The 12427-nt window shown below is 44.4% G+C and overlaps 1 protein-coding gene across 5 annotated transcripts in view; it reads left to right on the top strand.

Moving 5' to 3' along the window:
• SNX29 (sorting nexin 29) overlaps positions 1 to 12427 on the top strand; it is a 586208-nt gene that overhangs the window by 203048 nt on the left and 370733 nt on the right. For all 5 annotated transcript variants that reach the window (XM_050774079.1, XM_050774080.1, XM_050774082.1 and 2 more), the window contains one exon: positions 12340 to 12422. In XM_050774079.1, the coding sequence (XP_050630036.1) occupies positions 12340 to 12422 (83 nt within the window). The remainder of the gene's footprint in view (positions 1 to 12339; positions 12423 to 12427) is intronic.

Below are 12427 nucleotides of genomic sequence, written 5' to 3'. Positions count from 1 at the left end.
GCCCAGTTCAGTCCGTGAGAGGCTCCCTCACCTTCCCGTTATTTTGGGAAATGCCATATCCCTCGAGGGGACCTGATGCAGCTGAGGGAAATCGGATAATTATTTTCTGAAGGGGTGAGGTTGAATCCACCATGCCCTGGGAGTTAGCTACGGATGAGCTGGGGAAGAGGACGCAGTCATTTGATGCCTGACCTGGAAATATGTCCAGGTGATAATTTGAGCATTATTCCAAGTGTTTCCCTAGTCCTCACTCCCTAGGAGAAAATAGGCCTCCTTGATTGGGAATATAATGACACTAGAGCCCTGGTTTGCAATTTATGAGTAATGATGATGACAATGAATTAATAAGCGCTAACATTTATTTAATACTTACCATATGCCAGACACTTTACACGTATTTATACACACACATACTTATTTTAATTCTCTCTGTAGTTTCTGAAGGTAGGTACTTTCATCATCCCATTTTATACATGCTGAACTAGGGCTCAGAGAGGTTAAGCGACTTGCCCAAGGTCACACAGAGGCAGAGCAAGCATTCCCATCAGGGCTGTCTGACCTCCAAGCAAACATTTTTTCATGGCACAGAAGGGCTGAAGTGAGCTGCCTTCTTTGTGCCTGGGGAGTAACTTATGTAAGTTTTGAGTGAGGGACTGACAAGTATGATTCCGGCTATTAAGTTTGGAACCCTGTGATTTTTCCATTGCACTGAGGATATTTTGGGTGTGTGTCATCTGTAATTAATTACCTTCTTGAGTGACGGCTTGTTTGGGCTGTTTCTCTGGCTCTGGATGTGCAATGCAGGGGCCAGTGTGCCATTCTGAGTGGGATTTACCAGGTGGCTAATGAGATGGGGTTTATAAAATAAATAGTGCAATGATGGTAACGGGGGAGAGAGCACTAAAAATCAGACAAGCTTTTTACAGCTCCATTCTCCACCCCCTCCAGCTGGCAGAGATGAGATGCCACACAGCTTCATCCAGAGAACAGCCAAGGAGGAATGCAGATATCCTGGTATTTGAGTCCCCTGGCAGCCCTTGCCCTGTCTTATTAGAAAAAACTGGAAGGAAAGGGAAAGTTACCCAGACTTCTTGTACGTGGGAGGTACCGCTGTTTTCTGAACAGTAATTGTTATGAATGTGATATGGCAGGAGGGCATATGGCAGGGAGTGGCTCCCAGGTGACAGAGTGGCCCGGAAGTGTCCTGGAGGCTTGCCAAAATACAGATTCCAGGCTTCACCCCTAGAGGGTGATTACAGAGAGGGGCCTGGGAATCTGCTTTTTACTTTTTAATTTTTCACCCCGAATCTATTAATGTGTTTCACAAGCAAAACATTCTCCTTTGTAATAGCAATATAACAATCAGAATTAGAAAATTAACATCGACACATTTCTGCTGTCTCATCTTTACATTATGCTCAACTTTAACCAGTAGTCATAGCAGTGTCTTTTCTTGCAAAATGATTGAGTCCACAGTGACACATTGCATGTAATTTTCATGTCTCTTCGGTCTAGAACAGTTGTCACTTTTCTTCACTTTCATGACCTTGACATTCTTGAAGATGATAGGCCAGTTTATTGTGCAGAATATCCGTGCCTTTGGTTCGCTTGATGTTTCCTTCTGATGAGATTGAGTTTATGCATCTGTAGGAATGTTACAGAGGCGATGCATCTCTTTAGTGCATCCTGGCAGGTGGTGCATGGCTTTCATTTGTGTTTGTTCCATTCCTGATGTTAACTTTGATCCTCTGATTAAAATGATGTCTGTTATGCTCCTTCACTGTGGAGCTTCCCCTTTGCAATTAATACATATTTTGTGGGGAGATTTTTGACCTCTAAATATCCTATTATGCATTAAATTTTCCATTAATTAATTTTGGATTCATCAGTTTCTATTTTATTCAGCGTATAATCCGTTACTATCACTGTTTTGATGCCTGGATTGTCTCAGAGCATCCAAGCATCAAAACAGTGATAGTAATGGATTATAAGCTGAATCTGTCCCATCCATCCCATTTATCAGTGGGAACTCTTATGAGCTGGCTTCTGTGTCCTTTTGAAATGGGCCTGTGAGTTCGCACTGATATCTTCAATCCCAGTCCAACATCACCATTGACTTCTCACTTTCTTACTTGATGTATTTGTTATTCTCTTCTCCAATAACAAGAAACCTGGCTCCAGTTGTCTGTAATATATTTAATTATTGATCCACCCCCTTGTAAGTTAACTAACGTCTAATAGCTTTGGGCTGAATTGCTTGGGAATGGAAAGGCAGGGTTATGGGGAGATTTGCTTTCTGGAGAAGCTCCTCTGCTCCCTTCATTATAGAGATCGTCCATCCTCTGACCACATCTGGAAGGACCCTGGCCTAGCGCCGGCGGGTAGAGGCTTTGGAGTTGCCCCGATGTCAATTCCACTTCCACTCCTGATTGACCTTGGCAGGTCACTAACCACCCTGAGCCTCCATTTCCTTATGGACGAGGGCAATATTTCATGGTACAGAGAGAAATAAGGCACGGCCACTGTCCTCAACGATCTCATACTCTAGATAGGGGAAGATGAGCACAGGCCAGGGATATTAAAGTGTGAGACTTGGCCATGCATGGTGGCTCACGCCTGTAATCCCAGCACTGGGAGGCCGAGGCGGGTGGATCATGAAGTCAGGAGATCAAGACCATCCTGGCTAACATGGTGAAACCCCATCTCTACTAACAATACAACATAAATGAATGAATAAATAAGTTAGCCGGGCGTGGTGGCAGGTGCCTGTAGTCCCAGCTACTCGGGAGGTTGAGGCAGGAGAATGGCGTGAACCGGGGAGGTGGAGTTTGCAGTGAGCTGAGATCGCGCCACTGCACTGCAGTCTAGGTGACACAGTGAGACTCCGTCTCAAAAAATAAATAAATAAATAAAAAATAAAGTATGAAACTTGTTAAGAGAGAAGCTTGTCTAGAATATGCTGGGGGCAGAGGAAGGAGCTGTCACAAGCTCCATGTGGTGGAGGCAGGGTTGGCAGGAAGGACTTCAGAGAGAAGAGGGCCTTTGAGGAGACACTTGCAAAATTTGTAGCTGTTCACCAGGGACCTGGGGCAGATGGGAGAGTTGCAGATAGAGAATCAGATCAACCTTAGCAAAGACAAACGTGGTAGAAAGAGCTCGGCTGGTATGGGCAACAGGGAAGAGCTATGATTGGCCAAATCCCAGAGTGGAGGTGGGGGGCTATATTAGGTGAATGTCTCAGCTACTCTGGGAGCCCTGACAACTGCAAGAGGAGGGGAGGGAGTCGGGTCTAGCTTAGAGAGCCCGGTGTATTGGGTAGCGGGGCAGCAGCCTGGGTAGAACCTGGGAACCGCCTTTCCAAGATGACGCTGGGGGAAGATAATCTGGAAGGTATCTTTTGCTTTCCCTCTTGCCCTGACCCCCTCAGTGTCAGAGGTGCTGGGTGACTGGGTTATTCCTAACGCCCTCTTAGGATTGATTGTTTCACAAAAATGGTGTAGAGCAGTGGTCCCCAACCTTTTTGGTACCAGGGACTGGTTTCATGGAAGACAATTTTTTCATGGGGACGGGGTGGTGGAATGGTTTTCGAATAAAATGGTTCCACCTCAGATCATCAGACATTAGATTTTCATAGGGAGTGTGCAACCTAGATCTTGCATGCCCAGTTTACGGTAGGGTTCGTGCTCCCATGAGAATGTAAGGCTGCCGCTGATCTGACAGGAGGGAGAGCTGAGGTGGTAATACTTGCTCACTGCTCGCTCACCCTTGGTCACTGCTCAGTCACCTCTGGCTGTGTGGCCCGGTTTCTGACAGCCACAGTGATGGAGGACCCCTGGTGTAGAGGACTGGTCTGGTTTTCACTCTGGAGTTGCACTGTCTGAGTGTGAATCCCAGCTCTGCCACTCGTCAGCTTCTCTTGCCAGGAACATGACTTACCTCCTCTGTAGGTATCTCAGTCTGCAGGCATCTAAAAAGCTTTGCTTACCCCTCTACCCTTCTCTCCTCCCCCACTCAGTGCTGGACAAAAACTAGCATCATTTTCATGGTGACAATTACTCGAGTGTGGGAGGGCAAACGTGTTCTGTAAAGGACAGTGCAAGAATGCATGTTAGGCTCAGTGCAGCAACAGGCTAAAGGAGTTCTTATGCCTTAGGAAAGGTGGCGGGGTTGGAGTTGGGGTCAGAAGAGACTAACAGGAATATGTACAGTTCGGGAAAAATGGTTTTTCAACATTGACTCTTTTATTTTGCAGTGAACTTGACCTTTGAAGATTTAGGAGTGGCTGTAAGCATCACAAAGCCAGGCAGTTTATGCCTCCCTTCCTGCCTTTTATTGGTGCCTATTTTGGGGTAGTCCTCATGGTCTTGGATAGCCTGGCCACTGGGCCACGTTCTTCTTGTAGTTGGGTGTGGTTATGGTCGATGCCTACTCAGTACCTGCTGGACAGTAGACATGATGTCCCCTCGAGCCATGCTTTTTTGCATCTAGGGAGAGGATAATTCCCATAGGTATATCTTAGTGTGGTGTTTTCATGCCTGAGAATTACCAAATGTACTTAACAGGTTCGTTAGTTTTGTTGTGAGTAATTTTCCTTTGAGTAGTGCTGTCTGGGGTTGCTGGTTGTTTACTCTGACATTGGGGCAGGCATAATTGCTTTGACTTACAAACATTAATTATTGCAGTCATTGGAAGCTGTTTGAGAGGTACTTGCCACCTACTCAGTGATTTGCTTTCGTTCCCATGCTTTTAGAGAAATCTGCAGGGTAGCCAGCAGGCCTGTTTGGGGCTGGGAGTGGGAGGGAGTTGGCAAGGCTTTCTGGAATTGGACAGGCGAATATTTGAATACTTGTCTCCATCTCCACGGCTACCACTTGGGTCCTCTCAGTTCTGGCTACCATTGTTTCTTGCCTGGATGACTGTAATGGCCTCCTGTCTTCCATCTTCTTCTGTTTCCACCCCTGACTCCATTTGCCTTTTCCACATAGCATGTCTGTATTCCCCTGCTTAACACCTTTTTAATTTATTTTTTTGTGAATTGCAGTCTTGCTCTGTTGCCCAGGCTGGAGTGCAATGGTGCGATCATAGCTCACTGCAGCCTGCAACTCCTGTACTCAAGTGATCCTCCTGCCTCAGCCTCTGGAGAAGCTGGGACTATAGACACATGCCACCATGTCCAGCTAATTTTTAAATTAATTTTATTTATTTATTTATTTATTGAGACAAGGTCTCACTTTCACCCAGGCTGGAGTGCAATGGCACGATCTCGGCTCACTGCAACCTCTGCCTCCCGGGTTCAAGCGATTTTCCTGCCTTAAGCTCCCAAGTAGCTGGGATTACAGGCGCCTGCCACCATGCCCAGCTAATTTTTGTATTTTTAGTGGAGGCGGGGTTTCACCATGTTGGCCGGGCTGCTCTCGAGCTCCTAACTTAAGGTGATCCAGCTGCCTCGGCCTCCCAAAGTGCTGGGATTACAGGCATAAGCCAATGTGCCCGCCCTAAAAAATTTTTTTCTAGAGATGTGGTCTTGCTCTATTGCCCAGGCTAATCTCAAACTCCTAGGCTCAGGTGATCCTCCTGCCTCCGCCGCACTAAGTGCTGTGATTATAGGCATGTGCCACTGCGCCCAAAACATTTAGCATAATGTTTTTGGAGTTTCATTCAAGTTGTTGCATGTGTCAATAGTGCATTCCTTTGTATTGATGAGTAAGTATTCCGTTACGTACATTCCATTACAGGAGTTTGAGACCAGCCTGATCAACATGGCAAAACCCCGTCTCTATTGAAAATAAAAAAATTAGCTGGACCTGGTGGTGGGTGCTGGTAATCCCAGTTACTTGAGAGGCTGAGGCAGGAGAATCACTTGAACCCAGGAGGTGAAGGTTGCAGTGAGCCGAGATTGTGCCACTGCACTCCAGTCTGGGCAACAGGAGTGAAATTCTGTCTTTAAATAAATAAATAAATAAATAAATAAATAAAAATAAAAGTCCTTCACAAAGCAAATCCAGTTAAACTCTTTTTTTACTCTGGATCATGCTCTTAGTATTATATCTAAGAACTCTTCCTTGTCTAACTCAGGTTAGGTATGATTGTCTCTGACATTTTCTTCTAAACCTTTCATAGTTTTAAATTACATTTCTTTGTGGTCCAATTTTAATTAATATTTGTATAAGTTGTGAGTATTGGTTGAAGTTTTCTTTTTTTTTGCATCTGAATGTCTTGTTATTCAAAATCATGTGTGGAAAAGACCGTCCTTTCCCCAGAAGCGCCTTCCTACCTCCGTCACGTTCCTTGACTGTGTGCGTATGGGTTTATTCTGTGATTCTTCGGTCTGTCTTGTTGGTGCGTGTCTGTCATTTTGCCTATATGACATTGGCTTGAGAGCTGTAGCTTTACAGGAAATTCTAAAATTGGGCAGTGTGAGTCTTCCTGCTTTGTGCTGCTTTTTCAAAAATGATTTTGGCTATTTTAGTTTCTTTGTCTTTCCATATGAATGTTATAATTGGCTGGTCTATATCTATAAAAAATCCTGCTGGGATTTTGATTGGCCTTTCATTAAATTTATAGATCAATGTGGGGATAATTGACATCTTAATTCTTTTGAGTCTTCTAAGCCATGAACCTGGTATATCCAGGTATTTAGCTCTTCTTTGATTATTTTGTTAGTATTTTGCAGTTTTCAGCACGCAGATCCTGGATACATTTTGTTAGATTTATATGAATGTATTTCATCTTTTGGAGCTGTTATAAATGATTCTTTTTAAAAGTAATTTGCCTTCTGATTGTTCATTGGTAGTGTATAGAAATATAGTTAATGTTTACATTTGACCCTGTGTTCTGTGACCTTGAAAAACTCGGTTATTCTATGACCATTTTTGTCAGTTCTTGGGATTTCCTTTGCAGACGGTCATGTCACTTGTGAAGAGGGAAAGTTTAGTCCTTCCTTTCTAACCTGTATGTTTTTTGGATGGGGAGGGCCTTATTTCACCAGCTAGACCCTACTGTGCTGAATAGGAGTGCTGAGGGAAGAATTGCTTGACTCATTCTTGGTCTTTGAGTGAAAATATTCAGCCTTTCATTATTAGCATTATTAGGTGTGATGTTACTGTAGGATTTGGTAGTTTTTTTTTTTGAGAAGGAATCTCACTTTGTCTCCTAGGCTGGAGTGCAGTGGTGTGATCTTGGCTCAGTGCAACCTCCGCCGTCCAGGTTCAAGTGATTCTTGTGCCTCAGCTTCCCGAGCAGCTGGGATTACAGGCGTGCACCACCAGGCCCAGCTCATTTTTGTATTTTTAGTAGATACGGGGTTTCACCATGTTGGCCAGGCTGGTCTCAAACTCCCGACCTCAGGTGATCCACCCACCTCGGTCTCCCAAAGTGCTGGGATTACAGGTGTGAGCCACTGCACCTGGCCTGGGGGTGAGTATTTCTAACCTCTTAATACATTTTAAAAAGTGCTCTAGTAAAGTGCATTGCTGAAAAATTAAAGAAAAATTTCCAATTAATTTTATCATCTAGAAATGAGCACTGTTAACATTGTGGTCTCTACATTTCCAGTGCAAATATATCCATCTAAATAGATATAAGGGGTTAGAGTAAATATACTCTGTTGCATTCAGTTAATGGTATATCAGTGTGACTATATATATATATATATAATATTTATCCCTGGGGATAAACATACATATTTATCATAGCCTTGACAATCCTATAGCATCCCATTATAGGAGCATGCACCATAACTTTTCCACCCACTCCTCCATTGTCAGACAATTAATTTGCAACCAGTTTCTTTTATATTCAAAGCATCCTCATGCATATGGTTTTGAGACTTCTTTCTTTTCTGAATGCAGTTTCTTAGAAGTGGAGTTGCTGGGTCAGAAGGTTACAGTTCTTGGGGCTGTTGATTCATATTTCCTAAAGCTCGCATGTGACTAACTGCTTACATTTATGAGATGTCTAAAGAGGTTGGCAGCAGAAGCTTGAGCTCCATAACTCGAGGAAAGTTCCTTAGCCTCTCTTAGCAAAGCTAGCTGGTCAGGAGGATCCTGTTCACATCTGCACAGTAGTCTCAGCCACCCAAGAGATTCTGCAGACCTGTGCTGATGAGCACACGTTTTCTCATGGAGTTTTTCTAGGCCTTACGTTTTCAATGTTGCCCTGTTCACTTAATTCTCTAAACATTTATGATGTAATAGGAGACTTTGAAGTTAAAGGATATGGGTTTAAATCCCAGGTTGGAGTGTGTGTTAGACCCTCTGGGCCTCAAATTTCCCATCTGCAAAATGGGCACAGTAAAACCAACCTCATGATGTGTTGCTGGTGATCTAATTAGACACCAAGTATGTGGCAGAGAGGAGAGGGACATAGACATGGAGAGGCTGAAGTGAACTGTGGCTCTGCCTTTGCTGGTTGTCAGTTTTTGGATAGTTCAATTAGCCTCGTTGAGCCTCAGTTTCTTTCCTCCTTTTTTTTTTTTTTTGAGACAAGGTCTTACTCTGTCACTCAGGCTAGGTCTTTGTTCACTGCAACCTCCACCTCCCATGCTCAAACGATCCTCCCACCTCAGCCTCCCAAGTAGATGGGACTGCAGGTGCATGCCACCACACCCAGCTAATCTTTGTATCTTTTGTAGAGATGGGGTTTCACCATGTTGCCCAGGCTAGTGTCCTGGGCTCAAGTGATGGGCCTGCCTTGGCCTTCCCAGGTGGGTGGCATGAGCCACCACTCCTGGTCTTCAGAAGGCAGTAAGAAAAATGGCAGCGCCGGGCGCGGTGGCTCAAGCCTGTAATCCCAGCACTTTGGGAGGCCGAGACGGGCGGATCACGAGGTCAGGAGATCAAGACCATCCTGGCTAACACAGTGAAACCCTGTCTCTACTAAAAAATACAAAAAATGAGCCAGGCGTGGTGGCGGCCCCTGTAGTCCCAGCTACTCGGGAGGCTGAGGCAGGAGAATGGTGTGAACCCGGGAGGTGGAGCTTGCAGTGAGCCGAGATCACGCCACTGCACTCCAGCCTGGGCGACAGAGCCAGACTCCGTCTCAAAAAAAAAAGAAAAAAAAAAAAAAAAAGAAAAATGGCAGCAATAATAACCTGTTTTGTAGGGTTACTGTGTAGGTAAAATGTGAGCATGTCTTCCACACCTCGAATATTAAGTGCCCTACTCAGAGGCAGGTGCTTATATCTTGCAGATTGAAAAGCATATTTCCCACTATACATGTATGGATCTCTGGGAATGAGGCACATCTTTTACCTATAAGGGAGTCTTGGTGCTGTGCTGCTTCTCACTTCATAGCTAGCAAGGAGGAATTTCAAGGAAGGTGCAAACATCTCAGATGTCCAACTCTGCCACACTCCACATTGGCAACACTTTTTTTTCTTTTCTTTTTTTCTTTTTTTTTTTTTGAGACGGAGTCTTGCTCTGTCGCAAGGCTGGAGTGCAGTGGCATGATCTCGGCTATGGCAACCTCCACCTCCCAGGTTCAAGTGATTCTTCTGCCTCAGCTTCCTGAGTAGCTGGGACTATAGGCGCCTGCCACCACGCCCAGTTAATTTTTGTATTTTCAGTAGAGACAGGATTTCACCATGTTGACCAGGCTGATCTCAAACTCTTAGCCTCAGATGATCCCCCTGCCTCGGCCTCCCAGAGTGCTGGAATTACAGATGTGAGCCACCGCACCCAGCCAGGTGTGATTTTAGATAGAATCTGAACACAGTATTAAAAGATTTCTTCAGACCAGAAGAAAAGCAGCTATCTGAAACATTTTAGTGCTGGCCCCAGAGCTGAAGATGAACAGGGAAGCGGAGGATTGGCCTGACAGCTGGCAGCAAATGAGAGAGGAGACCTGACCTCCAAGCACTGATATGACTTCTGTTGGTCATGGGGCCTCTTGGAAAATGTTCTTCCATGAACTATTGTTTAGAAATGTGTATAAATGCCTTTCTTTCCCTGGCTTTAAGATATGTGACTTGAATTCGCATGTGGAGATTAGGAATAGGCTGGGCTGAGCAATGAGATTCTGGCTATAGGAATCCTAGAATACATGCTCTACAGACTGGGTGCAGTGGCTCACACCTGTAATCCCAGCACTTGTGGAGGCTGCGGCGGGCGGATCACTTAAGGTCAGGAGTTTGAGAACAGCCTGGCCAACATGGTGAAACCCCATCTCTACTAAAAATACAAAAATTAGCCGGTCATGGTGGTGTGTGCCTGTAGTCCCAGCTACTCGGGAGACTGAGGCAGGAGAATTGCTTGAACCCGGGAGGCTAAGGTTGCAGTGAGCCGAGATCATGCCACTGCAATCCAGCCTGGGCGACAGAGTGAGACTCCATCTCAAAAACAAAACAAAACAAAAAACATCCTGTATAATCCCCATCAGGGAAGATTTTCTCTCCCACAAACATTTTAAGGACTTGTTATTTCGTTTCAAACATTTGCAACTCATGTCACAGATGGAGAAAGTACAGATACCTGTGGAGGCATCCATGACAGGCTTTGTCTGGGATGAGGGGATAACTAAGGGACTCCCTTGTGGTTTTCTTTCTCCAGAGCTTCGGAGACGAACGTCAAGTTCTCAGGTGATGCCTAAGTCTACGGTAGTGTCTGAGTTTGATCTTGATGTTTTTTTTCTGCCACAATACAGCAGAGAGAAGCAAAATACAAAGAAAGTGCTGTTGTCATGGGCTGGGATGTAGTCAGATGCATTGAAAACAGACACTCGGCACCAGGGATGAGCAGTTTCAAGTTTTTCAACTAAGTCAGTGTTTGGCGTATCTATAGCAGTGGGTGGTATTTCCATCCGTAAATAGACTGAGTGAGAGGCTTACTGTGGTGCATTATTAAATGAGACGTCCCAATCTCAGAAACATTTATACTATTCTGTCATAGAGACTCTGAGTGTATTGGGTTGGTAGTGATTGTCAGAGCATGGAGGAAGGCCTGAAAGGTATATACTAGGTTTTTGCCATTGGTTACCATGGGGAAGTGTTGAGTGGAACAGTAAACAGGGGAAAAAAGCCTTCAAACATTCACACAAAAATTAAAGCATTGTGAAGGAGGTTTCATCCCCCTAAAATTGTTTAGGATGTGTGTGTGCACCTAGAGAAATAATAGGATGGATATAAAAATGTTAATGGAGTTTATTTCAAGATGTTGGGGTCTTAGCATGTTTTTGCTTTTCTTCTTAAATGTATTCTGATTATTTTGCAATGAGCGTTTTTTATTTTTATAATCACAGAAAAAAAACCAGTCTTCAGCTCTTTTCATTGCAAGGAAAGAAAAAATACTCTAGCACATTTAAAGGCACTTAGGCTCAAGGCCTGAGGCGTAGGGGGTGGGGGCAGAAATAGAAAATGTGCAAGAGGCAGCTCCCTCTGGTAGAGATGGTCAGACACCAAATCTGAATCTCAAAGGAGATGGTGAAGAGTCCTTGTGGGCCTTGGGGGCAGGGAAACCTGGGTTCAGATCTTACTAGTGAGTTTTCCTGGTGACCTTGGTCAGAAACCTTATTTGTCCAACTCTTCTCCTGTAAAATATGGAGATTACTGCAGGCCACTGTGCATTTTTCTGCTGAATGACGGATGGATGAATGAATGAATGGATGCATGCTTGGTTCAAAGAGACATATGTAAAGTCTAAATACTCAACAAATGGCAGATTTTTCCCCTTGGTCCTCACGTTCCGTTGTCAGCCAGTGTACCTGGGGAGTGAGTTCAGCAGGTGGGGTCCTGTCATACCCTGGGTTCTGTGTTTCTTAGTGTAATCTTACATGGGGGTGGGTGTGGACTTGGTCCAACTGCTTCTCTTTATGCCTCAGCCTCCTTAGCTGTAAAATGAGGGTTGTGTTAGTGCCTTGGAAGGATTCAAGGAGATTCTGTACAAACACTTGACATGACTCCTGACAAATAATAAGTGTTTAATACATGTCACAGTTGATAAAAATATTAAGAACATTCCCCAGAGTGAATGCACATTAGTCAGTACATGCTTCTGTAAATGGATAGAAGACTAGAGTTCCTGACACTGAATAGGCACCTGATAGATGGGTAGCTTCAAACAGCCTAAGTACAGCCTGTGTCTGTGTTCTGGATTTGTGGACACTGGAACCAATTGGTGCTTATCTGTCTCATGAAAGAACAGTTCTTGAAGGTATTCTGCAAACATACCTGTGGTAACACAGCCTTCTCTCATGATGATCTCGAAACCATGAGAATAGATTAACATTTATAAGATGCAAATTGTGCTTTTCTTTGCACAGATTCACCACCCACCCCTGCCCCCTCCTGTGGGTCCACATTGTCACTTTTTAAATATATATATTTTAACATTCTTGTACTTGCAGAGAGAACGAGGTGCTCAAAGTCCAGCTGAAGAAATATGTAGGAGCTGTCCAGATGCTGAAAAGAGAAGGTCAAACAGCTGAAGGTGAG

This window comes from Macaca thibetana, chromosome 20 (assembly GCF_024542745.1).
Source record: "Macaca thibetana thibetana isolate TM-01 chromosome 20, ASM2454274v1, whole genome shotgun sequence".
Classification (NCBI taxonomy): Eukaryota; Metazoa; Chordata; class Mammalia; order Primates; family Cercopithecidae; genus Macaca; species Macaca thibetana.
This window is presented reverse-complemented; position numbering and strand designations above follow the sequence as displayed.